General features: G+C 41.0%; 2 protein-coding genes across 2 annotated transcripts in view; one reads left to right on the top strand and one right to left on the bottom strand.

The window, feature by feature from the left end:
• Positions 1-109: 109 nt before the first annotated feature.
• ncapg (non-SMC condensin I complex, subunit G) lies at positions 110-13,131 on the bottom strand. The gene is made up of 22 exons (XM_008292429.1): positions 13,092-13,131; positions 12,659-12,771; positions 11,302-11,544; positions 10,690-10,918; positions 10,256-10,401; positions 10,074-10,158; positions 9,327-9,519; positions 9,101-9,250; positions 7,729-7,869; positions 6,973-7,096; positions 6,621-6,710; positions 5,472-5,654; positions 5,225-5,335; positions 3,482-3,601; positions 2,909-3,145; positions 2,631-2,812; positions 2,334-2,499; positions 1,806-1,973; positions 1,149-1,272; positions 850-897; positions 645-714; positions 110-510 (listed from the first exon to the last, which is right to left on the bottom strand). Exons 2-22 carry the CDS (start codon positions 12,764-12,766, stop codon positions 378-380), a joined length of 3,051 nt encoding a protein of 1,016 aa, XP_008290651.1. The 5' UTR covers positions 12,767-12,771; positions 13,092-13,131; the 3' UTR covers positions 110-377.
• Positions 13,132-19,630: 6,499 nt separating this feature from the next.
• The window catches only part of fam184b (family with sequence similarity 184 member B), a 28,277-nt gene continuing 26,352 nt past the window's right edge, over positions 19,631-21,555 (top strand). The window contains 2 exon segments of the mRNA XM_008292428.1: positions 19,631-19,770; positions 19,772-20,006. Of these exon segments, the coding sequence (XP_008290650.1) occupies positions 19,739-19,770; positions 19,772-20,006 (267 nt within the window). The 5' untranslated portion in view covers positions 19,631-19,738.

The raw sequence follows: 21,555 nt of genomic DNA, 5'->3' as shown, positions 1-21,555 counted from the left end.
CAGATTCAGTAAAAATCCTTTTAACACACGACTTACGTCCATACTGAACCCAAAAGCTTACAGACTGCTGATCTAGTTCTGTGAAAAAAAAAAGAAGCAAGCTCTGACATATATATATACATATATATCACTTTAATGATTAAAATGACCAAAGTTGAAATGGAAAATATGCAGAAACGCAACAGAGGAAAGATGACTGATATCAGGAGGTGCCCCCCCATTGTACAGGCTTCAGGTCACAAAGGTGCCAAGCTCACTTAAACTTTCTGAGGCCAGTAAGACAACAAACAAATGTAAGTATATTCAAAAGACAAAAAGTGTTTGTTAATTATGTTGAACTGGTGCACAAAAAGTACTAACTGTTTATAACTCGACTTTTATGACACATTGGCCTCCTGGTTGATGAGGGGGTTGAGGTCCAGTTTCGTCTTTTCCAGAGCTGCAGTCTTAGCCCTCCGGGATGGACGCACCATAGAAACGGACTTTGGAACATTTTCTCCATCACTGTTGCTAAAAGGAAAACATATGAGAGAATGTTAAAGCATAGTAACAGTATCAGACTGTGGTATATACAGTAGGTATAGATATTTAAAATATATGCCATGTTCTAATGTCTTCTTCCATCCTAAAACAACTGATCTCACCTCTCCTCCGATGACTCTGCCCTCCTGCTCGGCTTTCGGCCCCCTTTGGCTGTGCAGACTTTCCTTTGACCTATGCACACAAACACTCAGGTTACCTCGCAGTGCTGAGTCAACTTCTTGACTCAGGTAGACGAGAGGCGCTCTAAAAATATAATGGCGCTGTGAACAACTGCGGTTTTAGATGAGTATACAGAACCTGCATTACCTCTTTTGGCTCTCTTGGCAGATTTAGATGGATCGTCTGTTGCAGCCTCTGTGAAAACACAGCAAACACATCATTCATATTTCTGCATCTCCACCCTCTGTTAGCTGCATTCTTGTCTTGACACACCAAATAGGATGGAATGAGACATTTTTAATCCACTTAGCAACATTCTGGTAATAAGACATAATCCTTTCACAGAGTTGTCACAAAATGTGTAGCGAAAATGTAGTTAGACATAGACACTGAGAAGGTAATGTTGGCTCAGCAGGGTATCAGACAGCTTTTGTTTGCATGTGTACCATCTGCATTGACATCCAGGGGCTGTAGGGCGCTGGCACTGAGGAGCTCAGCCTGCTCTTTCGAGTCCACCAGCTGAGAAACCATCTTTTCAAGAGCCCGGAGACAGACACGATCCGTCACCACCTGAAGGACAGAAGGATGGAACAAGAAATTAAACAGTAGGCCTTTCAAGATGCAGACATTCAGAAACACAACAGTGTGGTTTTAGCCACCTTGTGACATGGTTCTAGCACCGGCACTGACTGCTGTTCACTTGGGCCTCCACTGTGGTCCAAAAAGATGATATTTGTACAGACTTTTTGGGTCCCAGAGAAGGAATCCTTGTGATTTTTGACTTTTTCCCCTTGTGCCATGAGGTTTACATTTGATATTTGGAGTAGAAGGTTTCTACTGACATTTATGTTCCCCTCAGGTTACATTGTAGTTACTTTGATCTCTAAACATCGCATTACCTGCTATTAACAGAGCACAATTTAGATTTTTCCAATACTCTGATTCATGACCCAAAACTAATAGTGTTCTATCAGCAGAGTCAGGCAATGACATGATGGCGATGGCTGCAACGCCCACACTGAGTATAAAGCCCCACTGCGCAGGAGGCCTGTGGGTGACGTCAGAGGGTTCATCCATCTTTATTTACAGTCTATAGTAGGTACCTGTACAAGCTGCTGCAGCAAAGTCTGCAAATCCTTCTTGACAGTTTCGTCTCTGCTGAGCTCCAGGTTGCTTAGAGTCTTGGCATAGAGACGCACCTCAGGGGCTGTGGGGTCCTTCAGCATCTCACCACACATACGCACTGCCAAGTAGTCATGGACACACACCTCCTAAAGACAGATGTGTATTTAAACACACAATCAGTAAGAGATTTATTCTTTTTTTCGCCACACTGTGATCAAATTAATCATTTTAGTATACATTAATAGTCATATTTAATATTCCAAAATGGTTTACTTCAGCTGTGTATTAATGCTCTGCCTGCTCTGACGTGCGCTGGAGTAATCAAGAGAACAATTTGCAGACTGTATTAACATGTATTTCTGGAAAGAAAGCAATATAATGAAAACCTCAGGCAGGCAATAAAAACAAGTCTACCAATAAACAGAATTTTTCTAGGGGGACTACCCAAATTACCTTACTGAGGGTTTCTTTTTTAATTCACATGAGTCTCAGTGGGTGTTTCTTACCTCTGTGTTAGCTGAGGGTTTAATCAGTGCACTTGGGCGGGTCAGCTCAACAAGTAATTCGACTACATTGCTAATATCCACCTCAGCCAGTGGAGAGGTGGCTGGGGCATTCATCAGAGTCCGAACAGTCGGCAGGAAACTCTCCTCTACAACCTCCTGATGGACCCTAAACACAAAGACAAATGGCGTATTAGACTATATTATATAAATCATAATTCTTCTAGATAGGTACTCGTACTACACACACTGTTGTAATACATAAGATAAACCACATTGCTAAGCGCTTGCGTGTGTGACCTGCTCTCGCGGGCGTAGAGCTGGAAGAAGACCCCGAGGCAGTGTCGTAGGCGAGTGTCGTCCTCAGTGACAGGATTGTACCACAGCAGCACCAGACGGGAGAGCATCTTGGCACTGGACATGCGGCCTGTGTACATAAGTTTGGCCAGACCCTCCGCTGTCTCTGTCCGCAGGTCAGACACCTGAGGATGGTAGACAGGCATTTTAACTTTATTTAAAAAACAAACAAAAAAAAAACACATGCTGCAGTTAAATATAAGTTAATGCTTCAACTTCACCTCGCTATCCAGAAACTCTGAAAGCATCACGAGAATACTCTGTGCGGTATCCTCTGGCACGTCTCCCTTCTCCTCAGCCACTGCTGCTTCGTCCTCCTGCTTGTCCGGTGATTGGGAGAGTGGGCCCGCCTGAGTGACAGCTGTTTCAGAGAGCAGCTGGAAGCCAAACAGCAGCAGCAGGTCGATGATGGCCCGCAGAGCACTGATACGGATCTTTACTTCATCCAGCTGGGCAATCTGAAAACATGCAAAGCAGCTTTAGCATCGAAGATCCCTGAAGTCATATTTTCGTTTTGATCAGGTCACTGAAAAGATTTTTCCACATATAGCCCTTTTGTTGTATTTAGTCATAGAAGTTTGTTTCTATTGGCTACAGTGTTTAAAATATTGAAATGCCAAAAACTACAACTGAAACAGCCTGCATGTATTACAGTGTTAAATAGATCATGAGAAGGCCATGAGGAGTTTAACTGTGAAAACATTTTCTTGGGTGCCCTGACTCTTTAACATGTAGCATGTTCTTAAATGTATGCAAATCATTTTTAGGTGAATGACACACTTGTGTGAAGTTACCTGTAGCAGCAGGACCATGTGGGTTTTGGCCAGCTCCTTACTGTGCAGAGTGCATGTTCCCAGACACACCACGGCCATGTTGCGGACAGCAGGGTGAGCATTTGCTATACTGGGCAGGATCTGACAGAGACGAAGAAAAATAATGACATTAACCATTTTGCTTTCCATTGCACTTTCAAAGAAGCTCACCATTACACCCAAACAAGTAAATATTAGTATAAGTTTTAAAGCTGAAAATTACTTAGTGAGCTACACATCTCTACTGACAGTGTAATAAAGGTTGTGGTTTGTGGGACAAACAAGAACAATATTAGCAATGCAAGTGAAACAACACCAAATGGTTTAACACAGCCACATACTGGAGAAAATAACTGCAGTTAATTTTGTCATAACTCCCATCTGTCCTTAATCTTAAATGTATATTTATTCGTTCCTGTAGCTTAGTTTGCAATGAGAACTCTTATCTTCATTTGTTTTTTGGTTTAGTCAAGATCTAAAAAAAAATTTTTTTTTTAAAAGTGTTCTGTCAAACATGTTAATGATTTAATATACAGTGTTTTAGTTGTGCTTAAAAACAAAAGGTAATATGTCTAATCAGAAACTCTGACATTTTATTTATGGACAGACTATATGTGGTTGTTTGCAAAGGTTTGGGCAGAAGCCAGAATGCAGTCACTTTTGTATTTGATGAATATGAAGAGAGACAAAATAACAGTGATCGACCACCTTACTATGTCAATACTTGCAACACTCATTTAAAAGATATCAAAGCTCAATAATGCTTTTTACTCTTGATTTAGGGATTTTAAGCCACACTTCCTCATAGACAACTCAAAGATGTGAGATATTTTAGACTGCCTTGCACAAACAGCGTAAGATCTCCCAACAAATTATCAGTAAATTTGCTGATATTTAGTGGAGTCCATTTTTCAATTAGCAACTGTTCTTTTCTTCCAAATGTACTGTTAGTGATTGTGATTTATCTATTCACAGAAGCTATTTCTGAAACAACTCTGGCTTGGTTTTGTCGTTGCCTTTTGTGATGAGTTCGCAGATATGTTTTTCTTTTATTTACTCATCTATGTAGACCTTGTCTGTGCATCAATGCTACAAACTCCTACCACTCCTATGTCAGCTGAACTTTCCTGCAGCTCCTCTGCAGTCATATGGTGGTTTGTTTTGCCTTTCTGCACAGCAGATGTGCATGTTTTTTTCTAAAAGTTGACTTAGCATTCCAAGTCTTGCCTTGACTTTCACAGTTCCCCTGCATTGTCATTTCCTATTGATTGCTGAACAGTGACAATGTACTTTGAACTATCTCTTTAGAGCCACCCTTTGCTTTGTAGGCATCAGTTTGCTTCTTTTTGTGAAACTCAGTTAGTTGCTTAGAGGAACCTATGTTTGTTGTGTCACCACAAGTCTTACTTAACCAGATTTCTCTTGAGAGTTGTGTTACAGTTGGTGGATGGTCTGGCTGCACCTCATTATCATTCTGCTATAGGGGAAAAATGCTCTGGCTTGTTTGTATTTCTTTAAAACCAATCACAGTTGGTGTGACAGTGCCCTTGCAAAACAGCGGCAGGGGAATTGTTTTAGTGGAACATTTGCATGTATGGAAATCTTTTACAAAGCCTGTACCCACATGCTAACAAAAAAAACTGCAAATGTGCTCTGATAGATATAGCCAATTTTTAAAAGATACAACATTAAATACATTTTGAAATGTAAGGTATAGGTTTTTACCAGTGAGGACATTAAGGCGCTTATGGTTGGACCAATTCGAGTCTTGATGCTCATCTGCTTCAGCAGTTCAGCGCACATTGTTAGACACCTCAAGAGAGTCTCTGGGTCATTCTGGAGAAAAAAAACACACATACATTAACAATTTTTACTATTTCATTCCAGAAAGAAAAATTCTTTTTGCTAGTCAAGGTAATTATATATATGGATATGTCAATATACAGTGGTGGTTCCCTGTGTAGTTATGTACCTTCTCAGTGCGGATCTCAGCTGGCTGGCTGCTCTCTGCGATTTCCTGGAGGATCTGGTTCCGGTGGTTCTCGAGGTCTGTGATTGAGTCCTTCAGCTCTGCTGCTCGGCTGAAATCCTGGGCGGTGATACAGTCATCTAAAGTCTGTTTAGCCTCTAAGATACGCACCTTCACCTCTGCAAGCTGGATGGGAGAGGGAAAAGAAAGAGAGATGGGAACATAAACATAAGAGGGGAGTCATTTCTTAGCTGAAGTACACCCCAGAGGATCACTGACTTCTGAGACAGGCAACTGCACCTCCACTAATAGGAAAACAACAGCTGAGGCTCTGGTCCAGGTTACAGCCCTCTAGAGGCTACTTTGAATTTACTCACTGCAAAATCAAGTGATGGCAGACACCAGGTGCACAGAATGAATGGAAGCTTAGCACCTGGGCTCGGATTTACTTTCTGAGCAGCTATTTGGCCTCCAGCATAGTTTTCAGTGCTTATTGAAAGTAAAGTGTAAGATGACTAATATGCAAGAGATGGAATAACAGTCACAACTGACACCAAAACCATGTGACAATCCTTTTGAGCGTACGTGTGTACCATGGCAATCACGGAGGTTAAATAAGAAAAAAGGTGATTAAGAAAACTGACGAAAAAAGAATGGATCATGATACACTAAGCAAAGATGAGTTTAGTGTACATGATGTGCACCTTCCACCCCACTAGATAAAATGTACTTTCCCTTTAAATATAAACCATGTGCCAGCTGGAGGTAGAGCAGGATGGACGGATAGTAATATAGAAACAGACAGACAGGGAGGGAATGCAAATAGAGCGCAAAAGAAATGTAGCACAGATCAGAACAAAAAATAGAATTAAATAATACATATTTGTCAGTAATCTCAATTTAGACAGTCAGATAGCACTAGGAAAACATTTTATTAAATATTATCTATTGTATAGAACTTTTATGTGCCGTAAAATGTTCATAGTTTAGGAAAATGTATACACTGGTTCTGAAATCTTGTACTTACTCGATTTTTTTTTTTTTTTTACAAAACATAAATGTGGTGGCATGTATTGTTTTCATCCATCCAAAAACACAAAGGCAACTGGAAGGGGTTCAAAACCTAATTGCGTCTGGGTGAGTGTTGCCCACCTGGACCTGCTGCCGGCGGCTCTCCTTCTCATCTACTGGCTGACTGGCCTCCATGATGGGCTCCATCACATCTGATATGATTTCTGCCACCTGCGGAACACAAAGTCCGCTCATTTAAACATCCACCTCAGTTGTAATGGAAAATCTGTTCAATTATCAAACATAAGAAAGATCTTTATTTATGGTCTATTGGGAATACTGATGAAAGAAAGAAAAAGTCTCTCAACTGAATTCATGAGCAGCAGAGACATGTGCATTTCTCTTTATGTGACTAGAAGTCTTGATTAAAAAAATACATAAAAAAACACTTTACAGTAAAAACGTTTAGATTTAAGCGCACAATGTAACTTACAGTTTGTATGCGTCTGTGGTCGTCAGAAATGAGGGTTAGGAGTTTCTCTGTGAGCAGGAAGACGAGGGAGGAGGGGGTCTGGGGAAGAGCCAACATCTCCTGCAGAACAGCCAACACGCGCTTCCTGCAAATGAACAGGACTTAAGTCTAAATGAAAACATCTCAACAAGGTAATCATGATATATAGCAAACCAGACAAAATCGAGGAGCAAAAAGAAGACCAAAAAAAAAAAAAAGCAGAAACAAGGCTGAAGACAAAGTGACTTTAAATCACTAGCAAATAAGATTACCTCATGTCTTAAATAATAAGACTCATGTATTTGATTACAGAATAGCTATAACAATAAACATCCTCAAACCAGAAATCCTTTACTTTAAGTAGTTTAGATTTGAATTACTTATCTGACCAATAGAAAATCAACCATGCAAAAAAAAAAAAAAGCTAACAATCCTCTGGTGTCATTTTCTTGAAAGTAAAGATTTCCTGCTTTTCAGTGTTATGTATGAAAATACATTCTATATCTTTGAGATCTAGACGGCTGTTTAAACGAAGCACAAGAATCAGTAAATCGATTGATAAAACTAAAAATCTGTTTAATGTAGCTTTCGTTCTGCCTGTAGTATTTCTCATTTATAGCTGCTGTCTATCCATCCCACTGCTTGCCTTTTCAGCTCATGTCTACTTTGTTTATTGAGATAATCTTGTCACTGTATCTTTCCATCCTGTTCAAATTTTTTAAAGCTCTCTTGTCTTACCTGCCACCTTCCTCGTTAGTGTCCAGACAACCAACGAGATGGATGAGCTGTTGTGAGATGAACTCTTTGGTCATGACCAGCTCTAGCTGGTTAAAGTCGGCCCTCTGCTCCTCTGACAGCACAGGAACTGCCTTCAGATATCTACAACAGTCAGAATTAGGAGTCAAGCCACAGCTCTCAGAGCCCAGTCGGATAAGATAATTCAGCTACACACTAAATGACATCATAAGCAACTTCCAGGCTACTCTCAGGTCAGTGATACAGCTAAGAATGTAGAACACACTCACACTGAATGCAGCACTACTACCTACAAGCAAATGCTACATACAGCCATGTCAGCTACTAACTAGCCTCAAAGAGATATAGACAAAACAGCAACTTGTCACCTCTCTCAAATAATAAACTTATTTTAGAAGCAAATAAATATTTAGTGTGCCACTCACTTCAAACAAACTTATTTACAAAGCATTTCAAACTACAGCATCACACACATTTGGCAGGTGATAAAAACAGCAAGTTGCTCTATCGGTGTATAAGATTATAGTTAAGTTGTGAGGTTTAAAAGAATGGAGTATTGTGGAAAGCAAGCAATCTGTGATTTATGCTACAATTCTGTGTATATTTATAACCAATTAATTCAGTATTGTCTGGCAAACACTGGCCTTTTTAAAGGAAGCATCTACTATAACAAGGTCTCTGGATGATTGGATGGGTCTCTACCCATCAAAAGCAAAACCTAATCTTTCAGAATAAAAAATTAATGATGCACAGATACAACAAATTCAAAGGTGTTATTGTATAATAGGAGCTGTGTGGTATTTTGAGTATGATGTTGTGTGGTCTGTTGGGGCCCTGAGGCATGTTAACTTAATCACAGCTGTTCTCAAATATCAGACTCTGATCTTGTAAACAAAAACACACCAACTTACAAGTGTACTGAGCATTAGCAAAAGTTGTTTCACTCTTTTGGCAGTAATCTTGTTTTATATAAATGTCACATTAGCATACAGTAACTAACCAGGTTGAGTTTAACATAAGCAGTTAGTTAGCCACACTGGTGAAGTAGTTATGTAAGCCTTGAGTTAGCCACACAGTTACATACAGAAATACTTCCTCAGAGAACACACGACCTGCCTTCAGACACCTGGAGTTACAACATGGTCATTATGGTAACTGGATTTTTCAATTTAAAAAATTTGACCATAACAAAGAAACTAAAATCACATTAAACACTTAATAAATCATTCAATAAAGTCAGCCACTATTGATCAGTTGCCTGACCCAAAATTTACTCTGCAATAAGGGTAAACTATACAGCTGGCAGTAAGACAGCTACAGTTGTCATCCAGAGAATCTGTTTCACTTCTCTTACCCGCAGAGGTAGTCGGCATAAGTAGCAGCATCTGGTAACACTTGCTCCAGCATTTCATCACCATCGTCTCCTTTACCCTTGATGAACTCACACAGAGCTCTCCAGTAAAGCACATTTTCACAGGTCAGAGAGTCCACTGGGATCAGCTTCCTGTTAAAAAACACGCTTAATGAATCTCTAAACTCAGACTTGGTCACATGCAAGAGAATGAAGTGTGTGAGTGTACCTGTTGTCGAGCTGTACTCTGTTCTGCAGCAGCTCTTCGGTAGGTGTGTTTTTGAAGATGGCTTTCAGTGTGTCCAGAGCTGTGTCGGCACAGTTCTCTACATCCAGCCTGTGGAGCAGCTCGATGACGTTACCGTCTAGGCGAAGCAGCCAGGCTGGCAGCAGACGGCTGCAAACCACTTCCCGCACTGCTTCTACGAAACACACAGCCAGTTGAAGATATTAATTAGAACAAATTTGGATATGACTGATGGAAAACATAGTACAAAATATTTCACCATTCACTAAGTGTTTCTGACTTAACCCCTAAATCAAAAATGCCGTCATTAATAACCAAAACGCCCCAACTTTTGCAGTGTGAGAATTTGCTGCTTTGTTGTGTATTATGTCTTTGCAAAAATTAATACTTTTGAGCTTTAGATTGTTCATTAGACAAATTTAGGAGTCTGTTTGTTGTGGTGGACACTCTTAAACCATTTTTAAGATAAGATAAAATATGCCTTTATTTATCTCACAGTGGAGAAATTCACATTGTTGATAGCAGCATTAAACAGAGATACACATATACGAGACAGAAAAAATAAAAGATAAAAAATATACATAATAAATAAAGACATCTCAAAGACTAAACAATCAAGACACCAACTGGCAGATTAACTGACTATTATAAGTGCACATACTTGAGTGAAAAATTTGTCAGGGTGAAAATGATGCTTCACACACATAGACACACAGAATTTACTGTTACCTGAGTTGTCGTGGAGACCCTGCTGCAGTAGGCCAACTCTCTGTGCGATGGTAAGAGCTTTAATGTGAACCTTGTCAGCCAGAACCTTGAAGCAAAAAAACAAAGATAGAAGTGTTGGATCATTTGGTAAGTGTGCCTTTTTTTTTTTTTTAACTTGATCATCTGATTGCATGCATGGCTACCTGGTAGGCCAGCTTGCGGACATTCTCTTTAATGTCCCGGGTGCGTTTGAGTACTTTGGGGAGGGTCTGAGGGGACATTGCAATGCAGGACAGAACAGCACGTCGCACCTCAGCATTAGCATCATTTTCCAGAATCAACAAATATGCTGAAAGAGGAGAGAAGTTGAGCATTAGACATTTAGAGGGCCGAGGTCAAAGAGAAGTATACACAGACATGCATATTAAGGCTACCAACACTGGTTAAAGATAAGGTTGCGAATACGAGGTCACAAAGTCAGCAGAACACTGTGCTTTTGCAGAAAAAGTATCTTAGCACAAAAGATGAAGTATTTTTGGGTTTAAGTACATAACTTTAAATAATGAGCTCCCAGTTGAACAACTTATGTAATTCTAATATTTCCTGCAGTAAAAACTAAGGAGGGAAAAAAACAAACCGTTGATGGTAGGACAGTCAGGATCTCTTGGCTGCTGAAGCCGAGTCATGGCCAAAGCAGCCTGAATCCTCACATTGGGGAACTTGTCAGTGACACGAACCAGCATAGCTTGGTGAATGCGATCAAAGAGATCGTCATCAATCTGGGCATTCTCTGCCATGCTGCCCAGCAACTTGTTGATCAGCTGACACACTCGGAAACGTACCGCATGGCTATTGGCTTTATGAGACTGAGGGGGGAAAAAAAACAAAAAAAAGTTTTAAAAATTGCAATTTTCCAACCGGTTTTTGCCAGGAGGGAAAAGGCCGGGTTGGAAAAAAAAACAGACAATACAGGTATAATGGTAGACATGGATCAAAGTAAAGAGAATAAGTGAGACAGAACAGAGAAAATGGTACAATACCACAAGAGAGTAAAAAAAACTGATTTTAACATAAAAGGAAAAAGAGAGAAAACAGATGGGACGTGAAAGAAACTGATGAAAAAGCAACAAAATATCAGAGGTCTTGCTAATAATGTGGAAAAATGACTGAGCTTAACAGATCTCAAAAACAAATCAGAGTTTAAAAATGTAACATTGAATGGATGCACTCATGTAATAATGTTTTTTACCTCCAAAAGGAAGTTGAAGATGAAACTCAGAAATGGATGATCATCGTCAGTTTCTTCTTCCTCCTCCTCCTCATCCTGCTGCTGCTCTTCCTCCTCCTCTGTTTTGGGTGGAGACTGGAAACTTGTGGCAAACCTTGCAACAAACTCGATGACATTTTCAACTGTCGGTTCACGTTTGTAGACAATCATTGCGTACTTCAGGTAGTGGACAAACTCCTCATGAAACAGTGTCTTGTCCTCGAGCTGAGGGAGGAGACAAAAGACGTGATCAGTAAAACATGACAGGGGATGTTAACAATGAGAAACCACAGTTCAGATTAAATATAAGTGAGAATCAGTGTAATCAGCATCAACAACAGTAATCCACAACAGCAGACTTAACCATCCAGATGCCTCAGACCATGTGGAACAGGTTTACTTTCTGTCCCATGGGTCAAAACAAAACACTGGGAAGCAGCTTGCAGTTTCTAAAGACAACGCCAAATGTTTTGTTACATTTACAGTTAAATTGTGGCTTAAACTTTTCTGTTTACTCTTTTTTTCATTTAGGTGTATGTGTGTATTCATTTTGCTCCTTGCACTGTAACTACACTGTATTTCTAGTGATTTAGTTTCATTCAATTATAGACAATTTTAATAAGACTTGGGTCATTTTCTGTCCTTAGTCAATACTGTCATCTTTGGAAGACTAATACTACAAATTTGACAGTTTTATAGAGCAAGATGTTAATAGGTTATACAGACCAACTTAGAACAAACTGTAATCTGTTTTGATACCCAGGTTTACATAATATTAATATAATTTATTTACTGTTTACTTATATGTCTGATATATTTTTGTTATGTGTTGCTTTGCTTCTATTGTCAATGCTGGTGTTTTTGCTACCTATAGTTTTTTTTCATGAGACTTTGCTGCTTTGCATTTTAGTATAGTCATTTAACAAAATGAGATATTTGTTTGTTTGTTGTGATGGACATTCTAAACCAGTTTTTGACATTTCAAAGTGTAAAACAGTCAAAACAATAATACTGATATACTGAAAATTTAAATATATAGTCATTCATATTTTTTAAAAACCTTTTTAACAGCCTTTTTATGTTGCCTTTAAATATATATATCATGCCTTAAAGAGAGTATTTCTGTTGTCCTGTTGCTGAAAGAAATAAATCTAAATAAACTTGCAATTTTTTTTTATCATAATAAAGTTTTGACCCTGTACTTTTCGATGAGACAAGGCCAAGATACAATACAACCAAACCTACAAAGTTTGATTAAAACTATGAGTAAGTTTGGTGTAAAGCAAACAAAACATACGGTAGAGAGCAACAGCGTCACATTATCAGCCACAGTCCGTACCTTGTTGTAGCGGCTCTTCAGACTCGCCACCAGCTTAGCCTTGTTGTTGTGTCCCTTCTGAGAGCGCTGAAACGCCTCCTTGATATCCATTTCATTGTCCGCAGTCATTTTTTCTTCACAAAAAAAGCACAAATTGGAACAGAATAAAGTCAAACATTCGCAGTAGCCTGGCTGAGAGTACCTACAGTCGGTAATGGCTTCACTAGCTAAAAACAGTAGCAGCAGCCCGTCAGTCTCCAGTGTCTCATTAGCGAACCAAACCCCACCTCAACCAACGTCCCGCTGAAACAAGAGCACCAAAACAATGGAGCACGATCGAGTCGTGCCCTGCAAAGCTCCCCGGAGACACTTTGAATATTAATTTATCAGTCGATGAAATCAGACATCGTTTTATACAGAAAATAATAAACTTATTGCGAGTTCTGGAAAGTACCTTATCGTCGGGTTTCTTCTCGCAAACTGCCGCCTGTTTTTAAATTCAATTGTCGTGAGTCCTCGCGAGAACTGAGACGTGTAATCTCGATTTACGTAATGACGTGTGTATACCGTTGGTGCCTTGCACGCAGGCTGGAGGCAGCAATAAGGCGAAAATAAGGTGCTGAAAAGGTAATGAAAAAAACTATAAACTCATTAATCAGTTCGTCTATCAAAAGAAATGTAATTTACAAGTATTGTTTTAATGTTAGTAGTCTTTTCTTAAGTACCTTAGGAAAATAACTTGCTGCTATTCTTTGTTTTCATTGTAAACTTGACATCTTAGCTTGATGAGTGTTGATCAGGTAGGGTAAAAAAAAAGGGGGGTGTTTTTTCAAAAAAAAAATTTGACATTTCCTGAATTATATAAACATGTTATTAGCTAAGATAATAAATGTAGATCAATAGACACACAAACTTCGTAGTCTTGGAAAAATAATACATTTCTAGGCATGAAGTGATTCCTTTCTTTACAATATCCATTCATCCATCCATTTTCTATACACCGCTTAATCCTCAATATGGTCGCGGGAGCCTATCTCCGCCGACTTAGGGCGAAGGCAGGGGACACCCTGGACAGGTTGCCAGTTTGTCACAGGGCTACACTTAGAGACAGACAACCAAGCACACTCACATTCAAACCTACCAATTAACCTTAACATGTTTTTGGACTGTGTGGGAGGAAGCCAGAGAACCCAGAGAGAACGGGGGAGAACATACAAACTCCACACAGAAAGATCCTGGTGCCCCCACCGGGACGCGAACCGGCGACCTTCTTGCTGCGAGGCAACAGTGCTAACCAACTGCAGTAAATGTAATAATAATAATAATAATAATAATAATAATAATATGTTTGTATTATAGCCATTAGCTTTTTTTTTTTTTTTTTTAATTTACATGTACATGTATTTCAGCTTAATTACCTTGTAGGAAAGATTCAGGTGAAGAAATGTGCCATAAAGCTCTCAGACAGCAGTAGCTAGAACAGACAATATATTTAAATTCAGTTTTCAACAGTCAAATTAGGCATTCTGGGTTTTATTTGAATATTTGGTGATTTCACATCTTAAAACATATGAAGAATCAGGTGATCATATGGCTTAATTTCAGGTGAATTACTTAAAAACAAACAAACATAAAATTGAAGTCAGTACATTCTTGTGCAGTATCCCCTAAATGTCATTACTTACATTCAGTTTGTTTGTTTGATACTTTAGATTTTCATCTTTTTTTTGATGACAAAATCAATCCTTCTTGGCATGAGGATACCAAATTTCTGGACAAATGTTCAGCCATTCTCCAGAGACTATTTTTTCAGCTGGTTTTTGCTCCCCAACACCTGCTGCACTCTTACAACCACATATCATCACACTTGCACCTCTGTGCTTCCTGTTCGGGACTATTCATTCACTGTGGCAGTCCTGACCAGGTTCATGGCAAACATGCTGGACCTCATCTGAGCCAAACAAATTATCCTTACCATCATCCCTCCAAAAATGTGCTCCCAATATCCTTAAGGATTCTACTCATATTCTTAAGGAAAGTTTAATTTTACAGTTTTGTGTTGAAGAACAAGCAAGTGTATTTCATGGACATCATTCATAGAGCTTGCTGTAATGCTATGTCTTTATCTGAGCTGCTACAGAAACTCTGATTCCCCTTAATAATGTTTGTCCTAAATCTAAGGCACTTGCTCATTTATTTTTCAGAGTTAAGTTGTGCAAGTAGAGCACTATTCATGGTGTCATTTTTGGAAGAATGGCCAATTAGCAGTACCATGACTTACTCTGTAACCCATGATTACTGCTACAACTGTGTTTCGACTGATATGTAATTGATCACTAATCTTCCTGTTTTTCATCTTTGTGAAGACTCACAGTCAGATTTTATACATTCCTCTGGCAATCCTCCATGTGCAGCCATGATGCAAGCATGCAGACAGACACAGCCTGTAGGTCCAAAACTGAGAAATTTCTGGTCTTCACAGGTATTATTAGAACCATATACATGCAATTACAGGTTAATTAGCAATTACAGGGGTACTAGTTTAATTTCATTGATCACTGGTCTTCTGACTTGCGTGTCCGTGATCACAAGCGTATTTACTTTTGTTGCATTGAGTTTCTATTTTGGGGCATATATTTTTAATATAGTCTTTTTAAGGTATTTGTTTTTGCTTGTTCATAAGTAGAAATTGTCCACTGCTCAACCTGGAAATAGTGCAATTATTAAGAGGCGAAACAATTTTGAATTATTTGACATTTAAGTCAGCCTGTGCAAACGGGGCTGTACTCACAGTCTGTTGTACACTGTGTCACATAAGCCATTTGTAGGCTACTCATGCGCAGCCACTGTGTTGGTGTAGCAATGTTCAGGGTCGCAGCTGGCCGGACAGCTGTGGAGGGGACAGCTCACCCGTGGGAAAGGCTGGAACAAGCTTCTCCACATGCGGACAGCGTTCCCCATTTTATGGCATCTATTCCTGGAAATCAATTTAATAGATGGTACTCCGTCAGGCTGTTTGCTTTAGACCTCCATGCGTGTGGGCGAGAGATTATCGTGAAGGTGTATTATCATATTAAATATTTATGCTGTAGTGGGATGAAAAATCTCTCCATTAGACTATACCGCTACTATGTTGTGTGCCAAAAACATGGAAAAACAGCCTATAGTTCTTCTCTAAATGCATCTCAAATTATTCAAATTATCCAGAGAAATTCACTGCCTGGATTCAATGATCACACTGCCATACAAGGTAAAGAAGTCAGATTATTTACACCTTTAATGTCTTATGTGCGACAACAGATATCTCTCTGTGTCTGAGGCTGGTTTATCAACCAGTTTAAACAGACATTTGCCCAGGGATCATGTGCTCCCAGGTTTCCCCAGGGCCAGTTTGTTTGAGATCATCTGACTACAAATATGTTTATCCATGTACACTACCAAACAACATGCACCAGTCCTGAATATCTGTGGCCCATGTCTCAAAGCGTCAGTGTGCTTTGAACAAACTGGGCTGACATTAGACCACATCCAAAGATTAAAAAAATAGTCGCCATCAAAGGAGGAGGAAACAGCCTATATGCCTCTATCTTGCTGGATCCTTCTGCCTCCAAAATTGCCTTCCAATCCCACGCTTTTAAAAACCCTGCTGCAAGACATTCATGGTGTTGCACTTAGTTTGACAGAGTTGTGTGAAGAATACGAAGAGTTTCAAAGGAGAACTTTTCAGATATCACCAGATACAGTCCCCAGACTGTGCAAAAGTCGTAGATAATCCTAACTTGGGTTGTGTTTTTACCTTAAACTAATTAACACAAGAAATCTGGACCATCCATCCATTAGCTATACCTGCTTTATCCTGCAGAGCATTCATGGGAGGCTGGAGTTTTTCCCATCCATCACAGGACTAACACAAAGAGACAGACAACCATGCATGCCTGCACTTACTCAATATTTAAAAACATTAATCAACCCATTATGTATGTCAGCTTTTTTCCAACTGCTGTTAGAACCATAAATGCCTCCCTGTCGCAAAAAAAGTGCAATATATTGTAAATATACAACTGCCACTACCTCTGTCCAATATCTACCTTGTGCAATATACACCGTGCTCATTATTTAATTTAATCTTTTTATATAGAGTTCTTTTTTTGTTTGTTTATATATATATTCATTTTCTATCGTATATAGTGTTTTACAAAGTTTTTATTGTTTTACAAAGTTTTATATTTTTGTTTTTTGCACTGAAAGGACTGCACCTTACTTTTTGTTGTACTCGTTACAGTGACAATAAAACAAATCTGAATCTGAGTCTTTGGAATGTGGAGAAAACGGGGAGACCAGCAGCTTCAAACCCAGAACCTTGTTGCTGTGCCATGTCTACTGTGCCCACTGAGCTTGATGGGAACTTCGAGGTGAAAAGGGAACACAAACGGCCCCATCGGGGACACGGTCACCCAGGTTAAGTCAGATTTTTACACCTGACACAATGTCTGATTAGGTGTCATGTGTGGCTATGTCTGCAAACTTCTGAACCGACAACATCCACATCCACTCGACACCATGATTTACTAGCTCTGAGGAATCGAATAAGGAGCCATGTACAACACTATGAAGGGCCTTCCTTTCAGAAAGAGACTGTCTGGAAAAGTGGGCCACTATCTCTATATTTGAACAATATCATGTGTCTCCCTTCACTTCCTGACGATCAGCTTTTCACACTGCCTTTGAGCGTGGGCATGCGGCTCAGGCATAAACACTTCAGATTTCCATAGTGGTCTGACAAACTCTTTGTGACAGACCATAAACCAGCTTTTATCCCTAATGACGTCATCAGGGTTATCTCAGCCTGAACCTATAGACAACAAATTTTAACAGCCTATATTACCAACTATAGACTTGGACTTAAATTACATTAGCATTCACAATGAGCTATAGAGGAATGTTATTGAGCTGCAATATAGGAAATGTATCCAGAATTTCCGGAGCAGAATCAGAATTTCTTATCCTCACTTGCATCAGTTTGTGGTATTCTTCTAAAGGCGGGACACATCAGGCAAAAACATGTTCTTTCATGCACAGGTCAGTTTTGTGATTTTGGGTTATTTGGCTTCCATGTCATGCATTCTTTTCATACTATTGGAAACTTGAAATATCAGTTTTGGTTATGTAGAAAGCTGTGCCATCTTACCTTCTCTTTACCTTCTTAACGTCTTGTGAGTGATTACAATTGACTACAGCTGCTGACTTCTCTGTGTCAAGAACTCACGCTCAGAACAAGCGGACACAAATGCTCGACACAGACAGGTTCAGGCAAAAAGGCAGGTTTATTACCAGTCAGGGTTTGGTACACAGGAGGTCAGTCAAACGGGCAGAGAGATCCAAGAAAACAAGAGGTGAAAGGCAAGGTCAAAAACGGAAACGAGGTCGTACACAAAGCAGACTGTGACTATGGCTATGAAGAAACGCTGGTACGTAGACTGTGAAGTGGAACGAGACTGTGAGACACACAAGGTAATATACATGAGGTAATGAGGGGAGATAGGAAACAGGTGAGGGAAGGCCACAAGGGACAGAGACAACTGTTTAGTGACTTCAAAATAAAACAGGAAAGACAAGACGTGCACACATGAACAGAAACTTGACAGACATGACAATCTTGGACACAGTTGGGTCTTACAACAAGACAATGACCCAAAACACATCAGAGATTGTAAAGAAATGCCTAAATCAGGCCCAAATTAGGTGAACCTCTTCACAGCCGTTTATGATCGCTCGGCACAGGGAACACCTTACACATATACAGTTGGTAACAAAAAACACTGTACATTATTATATACATGAGCTGAACTATGGAAAATCAGTTCATATATTAAATGTGTTTGAACCATGTTATTAGCGACATCCAGACAGCAGCACGCTGTCACTGCAGGCAGCCAGCGTAGGTAGCGAGGGATTGCGCAATCCAAGGTGAGGCTGAGCTCGCTGCTGCCTCACTTGGATTGCGCAATCCCTCACTTCGCTGGCTTCCATGCAGTGACAGCCTACGCATGCGCTGTCTGCCATGCACTGACAGCCTACGCATGGCAGCCTGCGCAGTGAGGGATTGCGCAATACAAGTGAGGCTCAGCTCGCGGCTGCTTCTCTTCCAAGCATTTAAATGGGAAATTGCGAAAATTTAGCGATTTTGAATTTAAAAATCGTCAGAACTGACGAGGCTAAATGAAAAAATAAATACTTTATAGTACAAATCACTGGATAAATATAACCATTTAAATGATTTTATCATCATATATTTTTTTCTGTCAGTAATGTCAGGTTAGGCTCTGCCTCACCTGCCTCCCCTGACCGCACATCACTGGTATGTATATTTATGACCCTGCAGATTTTTGTAATTTTTTCCAGAAGACCGGCAATAAATGTATGCAAGAACCAAAATGCATGATTGTTTTTCGTGACAAGAAGTTCCATATCCTACTGGGCCAATGGTGGCAGAAGTAACAGTCCACAATCTCTACTTCTCCAGTTGCTATAATTACAGTAAAACAAACGGGCCGACCATGTGCTCTCATGTGTTGCTATGTCGCCTGGAGCCTCTGAAAGTGCTCTCGGTGTTCTCTGTTTACGACGTCTGACTGATGGAGTAAAATCACACGGGCAGACCCCAGAGACCCCCTCCTCCCCTCCGCGCAGTGATCGGCACTGATACAGCAGCGCCGGTAGGGGCGGGGCGGCACTGCAGCAGTGCGCCTCTCCGCCGAGCTGTCTCCGGTAATGTTCCAGAGGATACACACGCCCCTCTCCGCCCCTGCCGAGAGACAGGTGGTCGGACTGTTCGCCTCCATCCTCCAGCGCTCCCCGTCAGAATAAACAGGAAGGAAAGAAAAAAAAAAAAATCTGTTGACAGCACGAGAGGGTCGGTCGGCGCGAGCGCGTCCCCGATGGACTTCCAGCGTGTGACCTCCGCGAGCACCGGGCGGACCGCCGGGGAGGGGGGCAGCAGCCGGACGAGCCCACGAGGAGAGCCCCGCCGATCTACCAGCCACTGTTTTGCAGCGAATTCCTCGAGATGCCGTCCACGGGAGAAGGTGCGCCGACAGACGAATGAGATGCGCGAGTAAAAAGTTGTCACGATTTCGGTGGGAATTTTCATCTGAGCGGCGGCAGGATCATTTGTGACTATCCTCCGGTCTGGGAAGTTCCCTTGGGGGGGTGTTTCGTTATGGCTTCAGGCGCCGGTAAGGCTGCACAGCCCCCCGGGCCGGGCTCCGCCGTTAACGGGACTGCGGCAGACTTCCCCAACATCGAGCAGGAGCTGTACGACTACCAGATGCACAGCAAGATGTGCAAGAAGATCGCTCAGCTCACCAAGGTAAGAGCTGCCGGTGGCACCGGGGGAGAGAGGCGCGCCGCCGGGTGTCGGGCTGAGCGCAGGATCCGATGGCTGCCTCACTATCTGCCATCGCCGTGTGCTTTTACGGGAACAGATGCTCCAGCAAAAAATGTAAATGCTTATACAAATATGAAATGACTCTATAGGAGATTAATCACCGTATTAAGAGGAGCAGTGACGATAAAAGGTGGTGCTCTAAGTGGATGAGCGTGTCACAAATCACATTATCTCCTGGGATAATTATTAGAATTGAAAAAAAAAAAAAAAAACTTGGACGAGGTTCTTCGTGACTGACAGTAATCTGACATTAGATCGCTGAGAGCTTTAGGTGTAGCTGCAGACCTTCAGCAATCTGAGTAGCAATTAAGACGCATGAAATAATCAGTGCATTTATGGATTATCTTCACAGTGCATCGATTTACACTCATTCAAATGGTTGGATGTAGAAAATAATTGCTCATCACACTGGGCCAGAGACCAAAACGTTTCTTCTTTGTCTGACCAGTGAAGAAAAAAAAATGCATCCAAAGGTACCAATTAGAAGTGATGTGTAACAGATAACAACCGAAACCAGCGAATTACTGATAATTCTTATCATAATAAACACACCAATGAGAAATAAGTCACAGTTTTTGCCATAATTTAGATTTTTTTCCCCCCTGATTAGTGCCAACACATCCTCCTCCATGTGCAGGTCTGTCAGGTGCAGCAGCAGTGGCTGTTATCTGCTGGGCTTCTCATACAGTCGGCACTGCTATGTGGGGATTCTCCCTCTCTGTGCTCCACAATAATGCTTACAGAGGCAGGGCATGACCCGTCGCTTGTTGAGCTATGACAATTACTGATGACTGTGCACTTCCCATCCTCCCTCATGGGCGCACCTCTGTGCAGCCTGCAAGTCCAGCAGTACATGTGTGCAGAACATTGAACATGCTGCATTTGTGTTTGTGTGTGCCATTTTGAAAGAAAAGACTTCCTCTCATGCACACACAAACAAAGATGACACAGATGAGCGGTCAGCACTCGTGTCTGTGCTCGTTAAGGAAATGTCCTTCTGCCTCTTGTGGCCTCCTCCGCTCCTTCCATCCTCATATTCCTCCTGTGAAGCTCCTGGACTCTTGAAACTTTATGCACGCCATGCCGGCCCGCTTTAGCTTTTCTGTGACCACAGGATATAAATCCGAAACCCAGAGCAGCTCTGTTGAAATATAAGAATCATCAAGGCTGATATTTGGTGCAAGCATTTCCTCTGTAGCTTTGGGACGCTGGGCATGTGACACATGGTTTATTTGAGTGTTTTGGGGGGCGGTGAGGAGTGCAGAGGAAGTGGGAAATGGGTCAGCTGTAGTAACCTTATATATTTAATAACCCCTATTCACACACACACACACACACACACACACACACACACACACTTAACACACCTCCTCACGTCTGGCTGTCCCATCCTCACTTCTGCTTGACTTACACAACTCCCTCCCTTCCTCCCTCTACCTCCATCACCTCCCCTCCTCCCTCCCTGCACAGA

Source organism: Stegastes partitus, unplaced genomic scaffold, assembly GCF_000690725.1.
Source record: "Stegastes partitus isolate 25-593 unplaced genomic scaffold, Stegastes_partitus-1.0.2 Scaffold810, whole genome shotgun sequence".
Taxonomy (NCBI): Eukaryota; Metazoa; Chordata; class Actinopteri; family Pomacentridae; genus Stegastes; species Stegastes partitus.
The sequence above is the reverse complement of the archived record's forward strand: the minus strand, read 5'-3'. Positions and strand labels throughout refer to the sequence as shown.

Bases quoted from the DNA above. Each gene is read 5' to 3' on its own strand.
- ncapg (XM_008292429.1), bottom strand. From the start codon at position 12,766: ATGACTGCGGACAATGAAATGGATATCAAGGAGGCGTTTCAGCGCTCT. The intron at 10,159-10,255 runs GTAGCCATGCAT...TTTTGCTTCAAG, and splicing joins TCCGCAAGCTGGCCTACCAG to GTTCTGGCTGACAAGGTTCA. The intron at 5,655-6,620 runs GTGGGCAACACT...TCTCCCATCCAG, and splicing joins GCCGCCGGCAGCAGGTCCAG to CTTGCAGAGGTGAAGGTGCG.